Raw genomic sequence first — 20,253 nt, 5'->3', positions numbered from 1 at the left:
GTTAGACTGAGGTACCCACAAATATTACTTTGCAAAAACTCTACCTTTGTAGATAACATTCGTAACATATGAACTATAACAGAACAAAATATGAGCTACAAATTAGTGTAGCTTTGAATATTTTTATGTTCTATCACTCTACCTTGGTATATAAAGCTTTGAAAGACAAAGGAATTCATATTTGCACTAGTCTATGTTGAATTACGTTTATCTCGACTACAGATCATAATAATTCGTACATCTACCTCAAGGAATAAAGGACAAAATATACTTACCTATAGTTGAAGAGAATATTTAGTATTCTCCTCATGCAATGCTTACTTATGACGTACGTATGAATTATTATGCAAATAATTTTCGAAAAATGTTTCTACTAATTGAGAGTAGGGTGGACAAAATACAGGAAACTGGAGTTCGGTCTGTTTGTTTATAGCTGTTTGTGTACTCATTATTTCCTGTTTGTACTATAACAAAGATTTAACTAACATAAGGTAATTCCCTACATTTACATAACAACATATACGAAAATCAACATAACTACGTACAGAGACAAAATTATTTTTTATTATTGTTAGTAATTAGTTATTATTTTTTTATTTATCGAGGGATCTGGGTACAATGTGCTTTAGTCCTGTAGTGACATGCGGAGATCTTTTGTAAGCTATTTGGTACAATTAGAGAGTTATGAGTCGGACATCTCCATAATACAAATATATATGATTATTACACTGATTTTTATTAAAATTTAAATAAAACTCTTTATTGTTTCAATGCAAAAAAAAACAGGATGAGTAAAAATAGGCGACTTTATTTCTTAAAAGCGATCTCTTTTAGTATTAATACAGGTTTTATTTAATAACTAGTTGCACCCGCAACTTCGCCCGCGTGGAATTTATCTTATTTTTCTAATTTAAAGGTTTTTTCTAAAATACTTCTTATTATATCAGCTACCTGCCAATAAAGGTCTCGTCAAAATCGGTCCAGCCCTTTTAGAGATTAGCCGGAATAAACAGACAGACAGGCAAAAATTGTAAATACATATAATATATATAAACACCCAGGCCGATACAAACAATTATATTATACTTACGAATACAACTGTTTGTACCGTGCGCGGCATCGAACCCCGACTATTGGAAGTAAGGCGGTGTGCTAAACCACTCGCCCACCGAGACCGTCTAATTGAAAAAAAAAAGAAACTATATAATGTAATCTGTGAATAATTTGAGATGTAACATATTCTGAGTTGTTTAATTATTCATAAAAAATATAGAGAATGATGTGGAATTTAAAATGCAAGTTATCGTTTTTATAAACAAACTAATAACTCTAATAGTTGCACAACAGATGACATGCAATGCTACCTGCATACGTAGCTACATAACTTAACCTCTCTATTATTTTGAGAGGCCCTCAGAATAATAACTAAAGCTACAGATAAAAATATAGAGTTTTGTTGCTACTGTAATGCACAGTAGCAACAAAACTCTATATTTTTATCTCATTTCTACTTATAGAGTTATAAACAAGTTAGAAAATATGATAGATATAAATGATATTTTAAATTTTCTCTTATTTAGGTAAAGTTTGATGTTTGTTTGGGTAATCTCCGGTACTATTCTTCGGATTTTGATATTTTGTCACATTTCGACTTATAAAGTGACTAAGTTAGAATATATACACATAGGAATACACAAATGATGTTTCGGATTTTCTATGTTCATTATTTGAATATACGAGTATTATACTACAATAATACTAATATAAAGAGGTGAGGTTTGTGAGTTTGGATGTTTCTTTAGGTAATCTGTGGTACTACTGATCCGCTTTTCAAAGTAATTTAACTGTTAGATAGCTCATTTATCGATGAAGGCTATAAGCTATATAACTTCACGCTACGGTCAAAAGGAGCGGAGCTGACTAAAAATTGTTGTATAATCTGGTAAAATGTCTCAAACGCAAAGTTACGTTGATTATCTAGTATTAAAAATATAACTAATTCGAAGTTACTGAAACTTTATATGCGTTCTTTTCAAACTTATTGTTATCTGCATAAGTTAAAATGTGACAGATATATTTACTTGTTAGTTTACTGCGGTTTCTATTTGTTGTTAATGCGTCTAAATAAAGATGTCCAATCATGACATTGACATGACACTGGTAATGACAATGAAATGTTAATTAAACACGTCATGTAATGTCATGCATCGACACCGGCCGATTCTAAGGCCAAAACAGTAAAGTAATAAAAAGTAAATATACATTAACCTAAATACTATATATTAATACTAGCTGACCCCGCAAACCTAGTTTTGACATATAAATTAAAATCGCTATTAAAAAATAGGGCTTGGGGATAGAAGGGTGAAAATTTAGGGTTGTATGTATTTTTAAGGATATAAAAAAAACAGTAAGTTAGAACCAACATTTTTTTACTTTTTTTAATAGCTTAAAAAATACGTACATATAATCCTAAATTGTCACCCTTCTACCATCAACCCCAATTTTTTAATAGCAATATATTCATTGCCTGTTTACGATTATCTTCAGGCAGTACGAAATTTGCCGGGCCAGTTAGTATACACAAAAAACATAACTACAAAATCTAGTTCGTAAACCACAGATTATACTAAGGTTAAATACTCGCAGAACTATTTTATGCTTATCTGATGTACCTACAGACAGTGAGGGACATTTTAGATAACATTTGAGATAAATGCTAAACAAACTTTGGCTGTCTGTCTGTTACTTATTCACGACAAAACCATTGAACCATATTTTATGAAATTTCGTATAGTGATAGATTGGACCTTGGCGAAGGATATAGGCTACTTTTTGCCACAAAAATAAAACGTGAAATACAGGATGACAGTTTGTATAAAAATTTATACATTTCGGAAGAAAGGGATGTAGAACTTGTTAAAAAAATTTGCTTAATCCAAGTAGGATCTAAGCAGATAAAGTCGTGACTGTTAGCAATTTTGGAACTAATTTTATAATGATATTTATTTTTATTTTTATATGTATGTTTATGAAGGACGAACTTATAAAATATTTGACTGGTTATAAAAATGATAAAACCATCAAATAAATGTATTATTTTATTTGCATAGTAATAATATAATATTCCAGGCCAATTCATAACGACATTTAGTCGTTTTAACATTTACGAGTACTAGACCACTGATATAAATAGATAGAAATATTTTTTGTTTTATAAATACATATATAGATAAGACCCAGATCGATACAAACAGTTATGTTCATGAGTACAAATGAATCGAATCCGTGAAACTTCGGAAGATGCAGGAGATGGAGTACAAGTATATAGACAGTGCTAGCATTGTTTAAATGTAGCTGATTGTACATTTTGGTATCTCTATGCGTAAATCAACATACAATAATCTGTTTAAACGTTTATTATGACCGCTTAGGTCGTAATAAATGACAATTTTTCGTAATTGCAGGGCGTGTTGCGAAAGACAGATCCCAAAGTGACCTTGCCCCTATTTAGGGCTGTGACGTGGGCCTATTGTCTAATAGAGGACTACCAAATTCTTTGTATTCATTTTGAACGTAAATTTTGTTTTGAACACTGTATATTCTTGTTTGCATACGTACTTTGGTCTCAACTATTTCAGCTGTGAAACAGTTTGCTTTGTAATCTGCGTTTTGACTGCAGTTTAGGCTGTAAAATTTCAGAAGACGAGGCATGATACCTTCCTCGGGTATGTCTACGCAGAATGTTATCGTTGAGTCATATAATAATATTATGTCAGTAGTACGTAGTACTGTTCATCTCATTAATATTACAAACGTGAAAGCTTTTGAGTGTAGCTGGATAGATAAATGTTTGTTACTCTTTCACACAAAAACTACTGAACGGATTTTATTGAAACTCTACAATAATATAAACTTTATTAACGTATATAACAACACAAAGGATATATAATAATTTAAAAAAGATATAATGTAAATTGGTGGTAATATCTATACCTCGAGGCACTGCGCGAGTGGAGTACTCAGCTAATAACATAGGTTTCATTATGTTATTAGATTATAATATATCTGTAACTAAAAGAAATAAAAATTAATTACAGTATTTTTCGTTTATCCATAACAAATAAAGAATATCACATGTTTCTTATTTATAATATAATTCATAAATAAAGAATTGTATAAATATTCTTTTAGTTTTCATTAGAAAAATTTTATAATCTGATATATGCTGTGTTTTGTTACTTACTAACAGTTAAGAAAAACAATCTTTAAATAATACTACAAAATATTACACAATGAAAATATATTTACGAAGTTTGCCAAGTCTGCTAGTATATTATAAATTTAAAAATATGTTAGCGACTTGTTGTTATGACCCACGTTTTTTGTATTGCTGATTCGTGATGTTGTACCAAACTACAGGTAATTATTTATTTTTAGTTAATTACTACTTAACGTACGCTTTTAATGTATTTAATCTATGTTTAATTTTTTATTGCTCCATTGAAAAACATAAACATTATATGTATGGGATATTTATCATAATCTAAAGCTGCAATAGTGAGCTCCTACCAGTTTTAGATGGGCAGGGAGAGAAACACGAGCGGTGAAGCTGAGTGTTGATGTACGTCGGCCAAGGGGCTCCTTAAACCTACATCCTGGTCACGAGTCCCGGAAACTGCTCGGAGTTTTCCTCTCTTCACATTTTTGTATAGACCTTACTGCAGTTAGAGACAGGCAGACAGCGATATGTTAGAAGATTGTAGACATTGCGCTGGTATACCTCTAGCTTCTACTTCAACCGCATGTATATTAACCACATATACATTTTTCGTTAGTTCTTAATATTGATTTCTTTTTATTACATTTGTACCTAACATTTCTTTATGAATTTCAAATAACAAACAAGCTGACTGTCCACTGGATGTCAGTCACGAAATATGCACGTCGAAACTCATGTGTTTTTGAGAACTAAGCTGTTATACTAAAGTTCGCTGCAATTTCATTAAAGTCTAGCTGTGCTCGCATTTTCATCCGCGTTAAATGTCAATAAAAATATAGCTTATGTGTTATTCTGACGCTATATTACTGTAAAGTTTCATAAAAATCCGTTTAGTAGTTTTTGCGTATAACAGTAACAAACATCCATACTTACAAACTTTCGTCTTATAATATTAATTAGATTAAGGTTGTTCTCGTAGCTATATTTTCTTTTGGAACAAAATATTAATTTATATCTAGTTATAAAGAAATCAATATTAATTTATATCTAAGCTAAAACGTGAGGAGATCAATTCGGACATGACACGTTTTTTAAACCACTTAGATATAATAATGAAATTTTTACGGTTTTCCTCATAGTTTATTTTATGTCATTAATATAATGGCGTCTAGATTTTTAGTACACATGTCAAAGGATCACAATTATGGTTGATGTTGTTTTTTTTTACTGCGAAAAATTCAAATTACATACTTTTTTTGCTTATTTTTTTTATTCACTACTAGATTATCATCTTATGACTTATGATAGTGGGTAATTGATGACATCCGTATTCGAACAAGTACATTTACAATTAGAACCGACTTGAAAATAGGAGGAGGTACCCAATTTAACTGTACTGTTATATTCGTGTTTGCTGTAATCTGATTAGCTGTTCTCTGCCTTCGCCAATTTGTAACAGAACTAACTTTTAAAATGGAGGATTCTCTAAATATGTATTATATGGTTGGATCAAATTATTAAGGCAATTTTGGGTACATGTCAACCATTTGAATCAGACGGTTCAAATGATTGACATATACTGCGTGTTTGTCATTCAACGTTTGGACAGATTTGAACGACATTTTGTAGGTATATTTAAATGGGTTTCTATATATTTAAATGGCGGAGCTGCTTTTCCGGATAAGTAAGAGCCAGGCTCACTAGTTACAAATTTTAACCCCATCCTGCATCTATGCTGACAGAAATATTCGCTAATTTTTTTCTGTCAGAATCTGTAAAATATTAAAAAGAGGCACAAATTATTCTATTGAAATTACCCATTTACAAAAAAAAACTTAAATATACAGTACTAAAAAAATTGAATAAATTTCAACGTTATCCATTGAAAGAAACATCATTAACATCGGACCAGTCCATAACATTCATTTGGTATCGTCTTGATATATATTGATAGGAGTTTATTCAATTTTCTTTATTTATATCGCACACTGTTTTTTGTCAGAAAGTCGTTTAATGGGTTTTAAATGATAACCCACGAGACATTTACTGCAAGTGATGATACAGGAACCAATTACAGCATGGCATTTAAATTTTATAATATTGTTTTTCGACGCATCTTCACTTGTCTGACTTGTTTATGAAAAGTAATGATATACTTTTAATAATAGTTCAGGTACCCTCATGAATACAACTATCATTATGCAGTATCATTACAACGACCCTTTCTAAATTTATATCTGGTAATCTGCTTTCCGCATCAGAAACCTGGAGAAAAAACAAAGTAAATAAATGGATTTGTTTTTAAAGTGTCTACGTTATAAAATATTAGAAATCAACATGTAAGTTAAGTTTATAAAAGTTGTTTTGTAAAATGTGTTTCTAATTATTCTAATGATTCTACATCACTACATTTTTAATTGGACGGTCTAAGAATAAAATGGGGTACACTTAAAAGATGGAATTAAATTGTCAAATTTCAAAAACAACAAATTTGACATGATTTTTTATTGTATTGCTAGGACAGACGATATTTCTTACCTGAATTCAAGTGGGGTCCACTTGAATTCAGGTTTTAATATTATTATTATAATTAATTATAATTTAAAAAGCAATCAGACCTCCATTCTTTATTCACTTGATGCTATTTTTTTAAATATTACATTGTTATGTTAATGTTATGTTTTTAATTTATTTTTCTCTCTTATCGGGCAGGGATCAACATTTACCAAACTGCATCTTATAATCCGTATTCAGATTATAGATACCTAATCTAAACATCTCAAGATTATGTCAGGTTTCCTTTGTATTTTGCAATATTCATGGTCGACTTCATGATTGCGTGTCATCAGATAAGATCGATATTTCGCGAGGTCCTATATAGTAATAAAAATAGAATTTTATCACTATTTTTACCTTACATATAGATATAATTAGAATATTATATAGACCCGTTATAAAATAAATTTTAGGACAAGAACACGCTTGCTGACCATAGGTAAGCATAGAGGCAAACTGCTACTTACTAATTAACGACATTGGATTAAATTCTGACCAAAGGTTACATTGAAATCAAGTCATCGCTACAATGCCGTAATTTTAGAAAAAAAAATGGTTTAATTTAATAGATTCAAGGTTTATATTAGCGGTAGTGCAGCCCGAAGAGCAAATATAGAAGTCTGAACGAAGAATCGGCCAGATTGTCAGGGGATCTGGCACGTGTGACACGCACGGTAATCATTAGGCAAATAAAAAATTCAAATTTCGAAATGACAAAAATGTTCGTCATCCAAATGTGAGACGTATTAATTTAAAAAGATAAATAAAAAATAAATTAAAATGTTGTCTATGACATTATTAGTTTGCGCGCCAATATTGTTTAGTGTTGTGACGGCAATGTACAGTTCTAAATCATTGGAAGGATATCCTGCTGGATTTCTTGCAGATTGTAAGTTAAATCAAATTATGTGTTATAAAATACATATGTACTCTATGTTATATAGTTTTCGGTATTATTATGCTTCTGTAAAATTAAATTAAATTATAACGCATAGTATATATAATTAAGTATTGTATGTATGAAAAAATTATGTATTCTAATTTTAAATTAAGCGTTTAAATTCACACATATTCTAGACGAAAACATTTCTTTATGATTAGAAATCCAAACAGTAATCATGTTCAAATATAAGGGCATCAGCAAATTAGTGTTTGGTTTTCATTAAATATATAGAATATTTAATAATAACCAAACACTGTACCAATTTGCTATGCATCAAGTGTTTTTTTCACATAATTACGAAACAATGCAACGATGTACGTGTGTAAATTTTATAGAGACATGTCATTGACATTAAGTGTATAATATGAATGTAGATGGATGTAAAGGGAGGGGACGCCCTAAGAAAAGATGGATGGATTGTGTGAAAGATGATATGAATAAAAGAAGAGTATGTTTAGATATGACGACTGATAGAGAGCACTGGAAGAGAATGACATACTGTGCCGACCCCAAATAATGGGATAAAGGCAAGGCAATGATGATGTCATTGACATTAAAATAAAAGTAATATTATGAGAAAACTTAAAATTATATAAATTAGTAATAACGGTTAAGCATACTTCTGTTAAATTTTTTGGCCTTGGTTGTCTAGAGGTTTAGCGCACCGTCTTACTTCCAATGGTCTTGGGTTCGATGTTTCATACGCTACAAACATATGTATGAGTATGACTGATTGTATCAGTCTAGGTGTTTTCTATGTATGTATGTATGTATTTAAAAAAAAAATACATTTAAGTATTTATATCAGTTGTTTATTACTCCTAAAACACGTTCTGCTTAGCTTGGAACTAGATGGCGTTGTGTGAATTTTCCAAGGATATTATTATTAGATAAATATTGAATGCCAGAGCCCGTAGTTTTTATTAAAAATAATAATAACATAATATACAAGGTTACCTACGCAACTTCGTCTGCTTTTTTATTTGATACACCACTTCTATTGATCAGGTAATTATTTATTATTCTATTGTGTCGGTTTTTATGTTTCATATGTATATTATGTACGTATTTACGACAAAAACTGTATCTATGTATTTCTATTAGTTGCTAAGTACAGATAATAAATTCAAATTCAAATTCATTTATTCATGTAGGACATTTTAGCCGCTTATGAACGTAAGTTTTTACATTATATTTTTTTTTAAATCCAGTTTATTTACAATAGGTATTTATATAGGTGTCTATGTCTAACATTAAATGAAACTTGGGTTCGCAAGTTTACAGCAAGTTTGTCTTTTAATCTAGTATTAATATTATGAATATTGCTGTTTTTTGGAAAGATTTTCATGAACATATAAGATATTTTAAAATATAAATTCAGAAGCAACGAACATCAACGAAGCCTCTTTGAATTTCTCTCTTAATGAGTTACGACTCTTCATACAGTAGATCCCTCGAATGGCACGTTTTTGTAATATTAATATATTTTTAATATCTGCCGCTTTTCCCCATAATAATATTCCATAAGAGAGTAAACTATGAAAATAACTAAAATAGACCAATCTAGCAGTATCATTATCAGTGTACTGTCTAACCTTACGCACGGCAAAAGCTGCTGAACTCAGTTTCGCTGCAAGACTTTGAATTTGTGCACCCCATTGTATTTTATTATCTAATGTGATTCCTAGAAAGACAGTAGATTCTATAATTTCGAGAGATTCGTCATTTAATTTTATGTTGCAATTAGTATTAAAACTTTTAGACAGAGAAAAATTAACACATTTTGTTTTTTTAGCGTTTTACATAAGATTGTTAGTTGTAAACCAGTGCAAGAGACGCCGCAAAGCACTATTTACATCGTCATAATTATTAGTCAATCTATTAACTTTAAAAATGAATGAAGTGTCATCTGCAAATAACACTTTCCCGCATCTATCCTGCATGGCATATAGGAGATCATTTATGTATACTAGGAATAAAAATGGACCGAGAATAGATCCTTGATCCTTGAGGTACACCCCTCAAGGATCTATTCTCGGTCCATTTGCACAAGTGACCCGTCAGACGTAGCGCTGCTAACCTTTACTTTCTGTATTCTATCAGATAAATAAGATTATATTAAATTTAAATCGTTGTCTTTGACGCCATAAAAAGCAAGTTTTTTCAATAATGTGTTACATATGATCAACGCAATCAAAAGCCTTAGAAAGGTCACAAAAACACCTATAGCATCCATTTTATTTTCCCATGCAGCAAATATGTGTCTTAGCAACTCTGCACTTGCGTCTGTAGTTGAACGACCTTTGGAAAAACCGAATAGACTATTGTGAATTAAATTATTTAAATTGAAATAACTGACAAGTTGCATAAGGATTATTTTTCCAAAAATTTTGCTGAGCGCTGGGAGTATGGATATAGGTCTATAACTTATTGGGTCAGTCCTGTCTCCAGATTTAAAAAGTGGTATGATTTTACTAATTTTCATTATATTAGGAAATTTACCATCATCTATACATTTATTAATAATATGTAACAAATTTGTTACTTTCAAAATAAAATATATCATTACAATGATATGTCAACGAATAAATTAAAGTATTTATACTATAAATGAACCTATTCTGTTCATTAGTCAGGGAACAGGGGAACAGGAATACAAGCTCTGCTTAGCTTAGGACTAGACTAGTTAGCGCTGTGTTTGTCCTGAGATATTATTCTTATTTTTGTTTATATTTTAATTCTTCTTCGAAAGACAGATTCTTAAAAAATAATATTTTATTTTTATTTTTCAAGCGACAAATATGTTTATTATTTATTTATATAGATTAACATTTACATATTTACTACAATACAATTTTTTACTTCTACTATCTGTAAATATAAATATTATTTTAAGATTCTATTCGGTTATTCCTTGTAAGCACATGAGGGAATGTATAAAAACAGAGTAAAATAAGAAATTCCTTCCTTTTGATAACAGTTTTAAGTTTTATTATACCTAGTTACAGGCTGGGATTAAACAAGCACTACATTCATAATTACTTTCTCACCAATTACACTATTATTGTTGTACCCATTAGCTAAAGTTCATTGCACTAATAACTCGTTTAACCGATTTCAAAAAAGTTGTGTTAGAATTAGATTATATTTAATTATTACTCTATTACGGTCTTTATATAAAAAAAAAACCATAGGGAAGTCGGAGTATTTATTCATAAGGTGTGACGCGTTGTGAATATATAATAATAGACCGTGTAGGCAACGGTTTAGTATACCGCCTTCCTTCCGATGGTTGCAGGTTCGATTCTTCGCGAGGTGCAAACGTTTTATATATGGGTATGATTGTTTGTATTGGTTTGGGTTTTACGTATGTACATTATGTAGATGTTTTTAAAAAATGTATTTAGGTTTTTAATATCACTTGTCTAGCACCCATAACACAAGCTCTGCTTAGCTTGTGATTAGGAGACGTGTGGATTGTCCAGAGTTATTATTATTTTATATTAGGTTTGTTTTAAAGCGTACTTTACTTTTAAGCTAATGTAAAAACAAATGATAACTTTAGTGATACTGAACAAATTTCTCTGAGATGTAAGTTGAATAATAAACACACAAACTGCGCTGAAAAATTGTAATTTTAGATTTCAACTCGGCGAAAGTCGGTACACATGTGTCATATTAGCATTTTACCTGACTTTTGTCTTGATTCCTTTCCGACAAATAGAAATAGAAATAATCTTTATTCAAATTAACTTAGTAGTGTACTTCTGAATAGTCTTACGATTTTTTTTTCATTCTACCACTCATTGGAAAAGCATACTTATCACAAAAACAACAAGCAACCAAATTGAACATCAAACCCTGGACAATGGCTGCAAAATGTAAAAAATAAAACCCTTATTTTTAAACTTTATTAAATTAAATTTTAAGTTAATTATTTTGAAACAGATAGTTACTCCCAGTGATTTTGTCTGTTTTTAGGACAATTATCAATTGCCCTTCTATCAGTCTTCGAAATAATCTATTTTTTACTCAATTTTCATTAAGTTTCGTTCAACGTAATAGGCAAACAGACACACTTTCATATTTATAATATTATTATTAATAGAGAACTGATATTAAGACATAAATTTTTTTTTAGTGAATACATACATATGAATTTGTAATATAATATATTTATAATATAGAAGTGCATATTTTTTAATTTTTTATTTTTACCTTTTTTCCACTCATGTGCCGCCTACTTTACTTTTACTAACACTCCTGTTTCTAAGTTTGTCTGGGAGAGATTACATTAGTGATAAGACCGTCTTTTGTACCTGCTTTTTTTTTAATATTCTATTTTATTTTTCACTGTAGGTATGTTTGTTCCATAAAGCATCTTTACATGTGTAGTTCAAAATAAAGTCATATCTTTTAATTACGTCATGGATTTTAATGTAGTTTTCAGCAATAAACAGAGTGATTTAAAAAGAAAGTTTATATGCATAATACAAGTGTGTTATAATATAGAACAAATTGAGAAATTCAAAGATTTGTAATGCATTCGTGAAAGGGAGTGACGGGTCTTTAAATAAATTAAAAAATAAATAATATTGGTATAGATTTAAAGAGCTAAAGAATGAAAGAGCATGCATGATGGAAAATCGCGGAAAGTGGCAAGAGCTCTACCGACAAGAGCGTAGCTCTTAAATTATGAATGAATGAATGAATAGATTTATTATATTACTGACATCTATTTTTTTTGTTCAAAATAGCAATTGTTGACATAAAAAAAATCAATTATTATATAATGAATTCTGCAGGGTTTCCAAACTAACATTTTTTACATTCTGACTGTTTGTTCCGGCTAATCTCTGAAATGGCTGGACCGATTTTGACGGGACTTTTTTGACAGGTAGCTGATGTAATAAGGAGTAACTTAGGCTATTACTGTTGATATAAAAAAATCAGTTATTGTATAATAAATTTTGTCAGCCTAAACCTATTCAACCTAATGCCTCTCAATTTGTAGGCATTAGTACTACCATAAATCTTGAGTGATACAACTTACTGTCAGTTAATAAGACATACATGTAGGTTTATGGTACCATAAACACATACATCAGGTCATTGCCACTTCATTTTAAATTCATTCTGTTGTTTTATTTATATCAATAACCAATTAACAACATTCTGTAGAACCTGTTACCGTATTTCCGTATTAAATAACACCAAATTAGGAGTGCTTACTATATTGAGATGTCTCCAGCTAGCCTTGTTATGTAGGGATGTTTTATGTGTTTGTATTTGTACTCATTATACGGCCTCAGTGGTCTTGCGGTTTGGCACACCGCCTTCATTCTGGTCGTATGTTCCATTCCTTGCACGGTGCAAATATTTGTAATCATTAATATGAGTAGACTAGTAAGTTGACTGGTCGAGAATGCCATCAGGCAATAAGTTCGCCATGTATACATTTTGAGTGCAAAAGAATAAATAAATTAATAAATGAGTACTTGTATAGGTCTGGGTGTTTTCTATGTATATTATGTATGTATTTACGAAAAGAAATGTATCTAAGTGTTTATATCAGTTGTCTAGTATGTAGTCTGATTATGTACGTTATATATTTGCAAAAACAATCTATTCATATTTTTCTGTCAGTAGTTTAGTATCCATAACATAAGCTTTACTTAGCTTGGGACTAGATGGCGTTATGTCAATTGTCCTGGTTTATTATGATCATATTAGCTGTCCCCATGACTTCATATGCATCGTTTCTAGAATAGCATGTATTAATTATCTTGTTTTAGAACCGATTAGAAAGCTTGCTACAACAATAGGTGCTAAAACTGTAGTTTAATAGTTTGATTCGTTTCTGAGACTAGCCTGCATGGCTAAACGGAAAAAATTAAGTAAAATTTGTTTTACTTCAGTGACATAAGTACAATATAACACAAAAAAATGTTAAATCAATATCTATTCCACGGATTCGTTTAGCATTTTATTATATGTTATTATCATACTGATAAAATGAGAAAAATTGTAAGGAAACAAAAGGTCGTGGAGCGAGGAGGGGACTATTATAATAGTAATGGGAAATACCTATATTATTAATATCAATATCCGTCAGATCAACCTTCACACGATTCTATTGTTTATTTGTTTATTTTAGAATGACTGACGGTGTAAATTCGCATGTTAATCATATTGCAATTATCATACGCCAATTGTCAATCTTCGCCAAAATTATAATCAAGGATAATCAAATATTTTTTTTATATTTAATAACTTTTCCGCGACGAAGTATATGAAAGTTTCTTGTTATTTCTTCTTAGCTCGAAAGCACTCCGCACTGACGGTAGATATCATGGATAATGCCATAATTCCAGGTTATAGCATGGGTTATCAGCGCCCTGATTTCTTATTCTATATATTGACGGTTGGTCTAGCGGTTTAGCACATTGCTTTTCTTGCAATCCTGGGATCGATTCACTAACTGACTCGTATTAATTAATATTTTTTATTAGTTTGGGTATTCTACATAAAAATAAAATTACCTTTACTCATGAAGGTCTATTACAGACTCTTATGATATGTCAAATCTACCATCACTTCGGAATGCTTTCGAGCTTAAAACTAACAAGATATTCAGCCCTTATTTTTTCCAAATTAGCTTGTACATATTTAAATTCAAATTTGGGAGAAAAGAGTGACCAACAGCATATGCTATTTTTTAATTTTGTCAAAAGAAAATAGTTTAATTAGTGTTCGTAACCTAAATAGCATAGTCATATATTAATTGCATGTATTTATAAAAGAAAATTAGATTTAAGTATTTCTACCAGTTCTTTAGTAACTATAGTACAAGCTCTGCATAGTTTGACACTAGATGGCGTTGTATGAATTTTGCTGTATTATTATTCCATCATTGTCTACAAAAAAAGATATAACTATTTAAAAATTTGCAGAGTTAACGACCCTATTTCCGTTTCAGTTTAAATAAGCTGAAATTTACTTTATATACTACAGTTGGGTATGACGGTGCAATAGTACTACGTTATTAAGCTGTGCGAATGATGGAACCGGATGTCGACTATAGAAATTTATCTCGATTAGTGGTTAGTTGGCAGAAATCTGTTGTTGTAGCCACGGCCTGCTACCATATTGGAGAAATATATTATTAGGATAACAATAAGAAATATTGTTTTTTTACTTTAACATTTAAAATTCAGATTATGCACTGCCCATATGAATCTCTGTTTACCGTATGGTTGAGTCACAGATAAGATAATATTACAGAGTTCAATGAAGAGAAAATGCTCCACTGTTATATGCAATTGCCTGAGAGAAAATGCCTTCAGATGTCAAGTTCTTTATGTGCACTTTTAATGTGTGTTCGTGCAATGCAGTTTTTTATAAATAAATATGTATTCTCTCCTACAGAATACATATCCTGACATTTAAAATAAAAAAACTGTAAATTGATTAACGGATTTTATCACATCTATGCTACCATTTTGTATTGCAAGTTAGAAATTTTATTTACTGTATTAAGTACTGTTTTAAACAATAATTAGTCACCGGCTATATGTTTGTTATTGAATTTGGGTTTCTTTTGTCATTGTTATGGTGTCATTGACACTTCAATTAAATATTCATGCATTGCGCATATTTACTTAAGTAAATACTCTACAGAGATCGGAGCGTACTAAATATTTGTTTTGCCCAAGACTTTGTAAGCTGTGCTTCGCTTGAAGCCAGTGAAATTGCAGAGAATAAACGCATGACATTTTTTTCCTCTGGTATGGCAAAATAGAAATCTTTTTGCATTTCCAGAGTTATAAAGTGTCAAACAGTAATTTAGTTTTATTTTCAATACATTATTGTTACTAATGTAATTTGAATGTATTGTTGTTTTAATATTATTTTTGGGTTTTATTCAATCTAAATTGTTAATTTTAATTTGATATGATTTAAAATGTAATTTATAATATATAGTGCGAAATGCCATAAAGTAGATAAACTAAACAAACGGACCGCTGTCTGTGGATAAAAAAGCAATGAAAAAAAAAGAAAATGTCACAGAGACCGTGTTACAATAATGTCACAAATTAAACACTAAAAAAAAAAAAGAATGGCATATATAAACAAGTACATGCTGCTATTATTTATATATTATATCATCATATGCTTATTCCTCGTCCCATTTATTTAGGGTCGACGTAATATATATATATATATATATACGACGTAATATACCTATCATGTATATAAATATGATAATTATAATCAATGAATAAACTAATTACTTCTCCGTATATTTATTTTATACATGTAATAGAGTAATAATGAACGATTTATAAATAAAAATTATACGTGCTTGTCCATGCCATTGTTGTTTATGGCTGCGAGTTATTTTATTGCTCTTAGTTAATATATCCTTGTGAAGTTAGCACTTTGTAATTCTACTAATTAATAGGATTATGTCAATATGATTAACATCATTGGGAGTGTCATGGCCAAGTGGTTATTATCCGGTCTTAGGCTGAGAGACAGTGGGTTCGAATCTGCCCGACAACAAAAAAGCTTATGTGGCAATTTAAATTTCTGACTGACTGCCCAGTCATCGGAACAATAATAAGAAATCTATTCAGAGGCTTAACGAGAGATTTAACTCCATAGCACCAAAATTATGGTTACTATCCATCTTGTGGGTTCGCATCGGCCCGACAACAAAAAAAGATCGAAACACAAATAAGAAACCTATTTCGAAAGACTTAAAGGGATATTTAACTCCATAGCACCAAAATTACAGTGATAGAGGATTTTAGGTCTGCGTTTAAGTAGAAGTATTCTAAATTATAGCAAAATAGGGTCGTGAATTTGAAAGACATCCGCAGTTTGGAATCACCATCCAGCAATGGTATTTCCGAACGATATTGAAACCTTCAAAAAAGAGCTTACTCCTTATTAAAAAACCGGCAAATGTAACTGATCTCTGTCTGTAAATAGAAAATAAAGAGATTTCCACCCAAAAATATTAAGAGAAAAAATTGATAAAAATCAATTTCATAGATTACAATATTTGTTTGAAATATTGTGTTTCCTCTGTGTAACTCAGAAATGGCTTAACAGAATGTAATGCTGTTTTCACTAAGATTCACTTAAAATTGTACATTTATTTTATTCAAAGTCAGAACTGGACCTTCTTCCGTCATATTTGTCATAGATTTTTCCTTAACGTGAAATACGAATGTAAATATATAATGTATTTTTCAAATATTGACAGCTAGACCCAAATTAGTATATTATACTAACAAATAACAATAATCCTAATTTGGCAAATTGATGTTTGCAATAAATATGGCATATTGTTATTTCTATTGTATTATTTGCTATAAATACAACAGGAATAAATATTGTTATTCGACCTCCATGATATCCTTATTTAGTTATGTTTTAACTGATAATAAATACATGCGCAAGATAAAATTCGACTGGCACAGTTTACATTGATTGTGTCCTTGGATTGGTTATCTGAAAACAAACTATTGAGGTATGTCTAATAGTTAAAGTTGATACTTCCTCACTATTACCTTGTTGCAAACCAAGTTATTACCTGCCAAAGTGATATCTTGCAGTATGTATGACTAATCGCCGGGCCCATGTATAACGCGGTAAATTTTATTTCTTCTTCATTTATTTAGAATAGAATCCAATAACATTTTTTAAATCACAAATAATGACGATGCTGACAGCAGCATATAAATTATTATATAAAATAAACGGAAATAAAATAATGCAATAAATTGGATAAATAAATAGACAATTAACGCAGCACATATGTTTTGTTTGCAGGTCCTGGCTCAGAACAGCCTTCAACAATCACAAAGAAGAGTCTAAAATATTTAACTTTCACTGCATTAGGAGCAAACGCACCACCGAATTCAAACAGACTCCGATACTCGTATTATCAAATGAAAGAGTTGAGTGACGAACCAACAATGGACTATAGAAAAAAAACTATGTTATACGTGGGCGGGTTTTTGGATAGTCCCAATTATCCTTTCGCGACAGTTCTGGAGACTAATTACAGAAGGTTGGGTTATAATGTTTTGCTGGTGGATATGAATAGATTCTTTAAAATGGAATATCCTGTGTAAGTATATCAACATTTATTTCCTTGCCATACAATTTTATGATAATTTTTATAATGATATTTGATATGATATACATAGAGTACTTTGGTTAATATTAATTCAAAATAATAAATCAATTATCATAATAATAATAAATTGGGCGGGGCACCAGTAGAGGATAATGAGATGAGTATGAAGTCAGGTCAGTTAGTCCTTCATGGCAAATCTGCCAGGAATTTATAACGATGGTTTCTACAGGGAACTGATGGGAGTATTAGTCCACATTACTAACAATTCACTTCCCCTGTTACATTATTATCATCAACAAAAAACAGTTTAATTTTGGTTATATCTTTTAATTTCAGGACTGCTCGACTAATGCGTGCTGTTGGAAAACACGTTGGTGAAATGTTGTTTAACTTAACTAACTATAATTCGGAATTCGATCCTAAGAAATTAGAGGTAGTAGGTCTCAGTCTTGGAGGTCAAACCATGAGTTATATAGCAAAGACATACAGAGCGCTGACTGGAGTTACCGTAGCCAGACTCACGGGTTTGGACCCATCTGGACCCTGCTTCAGGAACCTAGGTCCTGAAGATAGACTGGACCAAAGCGACGCTGATTTCGTTGATGTTGTAGCAACAAATATTGATGGATTTGGCATGGCTGCACCTGTAGGCCATGTTAATTTTTACGTAAACGGTGGAGAATATCAACCGGGTGATGTATTTTGGTTGCCCTGTAATATATTTTGTAGCCATATTAGAGCTTATACGATCTGGTTTGCGGCGTTGCAGAATCCGGACTCATTTATTGCAATGCAATGTGATTCAGTGCAGCAAGCCAGAGAGAAGAATTGCTACGATCGAGAACCTATCGTTACTAATACACTCGGTCTTAATGTAGATAAAACGAAACAGGGTATATTCTATTTAGCAACCACTTACAGTTTTCCGTACTATATGGGCCAGAAGGGATTGAAAAGGAAATATGAAATTTTTTCGTCCATGTTAAAAAGTATGAACTCGAAAGTTGTTATGACGATATAAATCTAAATATGTTCATATTGCCAAATTAATGTATTATAATATTAGAGCTCATTTTAAGCATTTAACAACAATAAAGATGTTGGTTTTGTGGTCAATTTATTACAAACCTATGTAGGTTAGATCTATAGATAACTAACAGTTGAGTGAGCATATAACAAGAAAAGAATAGTAATATTTGGCGATTTTTTTGCTATCAAAAAACAGGAAAGTAACTCAGTACACATAATGACACGTAAAAGAGGAATAATATTGAATAACTTATTGAATATATAGTGATATGATTCTGCGAGAATATACTGAACACAAAACTTGTCAAATTATAAAAATTATACAACTGGAAAAATTAAATAGAAAAATCGCAAATATTATATATATATATAATAAGGAGAAACAATGAATTTCGTAAATTCATTGTTTTCATTTCAAATTGATGTTTAAAAAGCATTAATTCGATCATGAAATATTTGTAATGGTAATATTCTGTAAAAACTTAAATGCATATTACGTAATGTCAATTATAATTATCAGTCTGTAATATTATGAATACATATTGTATGTATTAAGTATAATGGACCATATTTCTTTTTAAATAAACAAACAGTAAATTTATTATACGTGAAAGTGGACCCAAAATACTACTATGACAAACATCACAGTAGAGGTACAAAATACAAATTCATATTTGTGTTGTTTGTGCACTTTTAGGTTTAATTATATTGCAAATTCTATTTCAACATAACCTTAGTATTTTAAAAAATAATGTATGGTTTATTATTTTTTATGAGAATAAACATAAATACATTTTATTTACTGTACATATATTTAGTTTATATATTAGTGTGTACACAAACCGTGTGTATATATGATGCCACTATTATAAACTTTAGTATTATATTAGTAAGTTTAAGCTAATGAGATAAAGCCAAATTGTTAAAATTTAAGAACTTATGATTAGCAAAACATGTAAAATTTGAATATACATAGTATTGATCATATAATACATATTTTATAATTATATGTAAATAACATAATCATTTGCAGTTTTATTTTCATGAAAACTGTTAGACCTACAATAAGAATCACTGGCAGTTTTGTATATTCGTTTAAATTAAATTTGACGATAAATATTTTTAAAAGATAAAAAAAGAGAAAAGATTCTACGTTCAATAGGATTAGTAAAACATTGCATTTCAGCTTTGTCACAACATATTTTTTTAATCAAATAAATCTAAAATATCTTTGTTCATGTAGATCTATTAGAGACTCTTGTGATATGTCAAATCTACTGTCAGTTCGGTGTTAATTGGAGTTAAAAAGAACTGATAAGAAACACTGCTCTTATTATTTTCAAGAGTTTT

At 30.3% G+C, this 20,253-nt stretch overlaps 1 protein-coding gene across 1 annotated transcript; it reads left to right on the top strand.

Annotated features, from left to right (window-relative positions):
* The first annotated feature begins 7,430 nt into the window (after nt 1-7,430).
* On the top strand, nt 7,431-18,975 carry LOC131854557 (pancreatic lipase-related protein 2-like). The gene is made up of 3 exons (XM_059205674.1): nt 7,431-7,667; nt 17,565-17,865; nt 18,211-18,975. The coding sequence occupies exons 1-3, from the start codon at nt 7,559-7,561 to the stop codon at nt 18,893-18,895; spliced, it is 1,095 nt and encodes a 364-aa protein (XP_059061657.1). The 5' UTR covers nt 7,431-7,558; the 3' UTR covers nt 18,896-18,975.
* The last annotated feature ends 1,278 nt before the right edge of the window (nt 18,976-20,253 follow it).

This window comes from Achroia grisella, unplaced genomic scaffold, assembly GCF_030625045.1.
Source record: "Achroia grisella isolate CSIRO2021 unplaced genomic scaffold, CSIRO_AGI_Agris_v1 utg1239, whole genome shotgun sequence".
Lineage (NCBI taxonomy): Eukaryota > Metazoa > Arthropoda > Insecta > Lepidoptera > Pyralidae > Achroia > Achroia grisella.
Note: the sequence above shows the minus strand (reverse complement) of the source record. Positions and strands in the feature narration are given on the sequence as shown.

Bases quoted from the DNA above. Each gene is read 5' to 3' on its own strand.
- LOC131854557 (XM_059205674.1), top strand. From the start codon at position 7,559: ATGTTGTCTATGACATTATTAGTTTGCGCGCCAATATTGTTTAGTGTT. The intron at 7,668-17,564 runs GTAAGTTAAATC...TTTTGTTTGCAG, and splicing joins TGCTGGATTTCTTGCAGATT to GTCCTGGCTCAGAACAGCCT. The intron at 17,866-18,210 runs GTAAGTATATCA...TTTTAATTTCAG, and splicing joins TTTAAAATGGAATATCCTGT to GACTGCTCGACTAATGCGTG.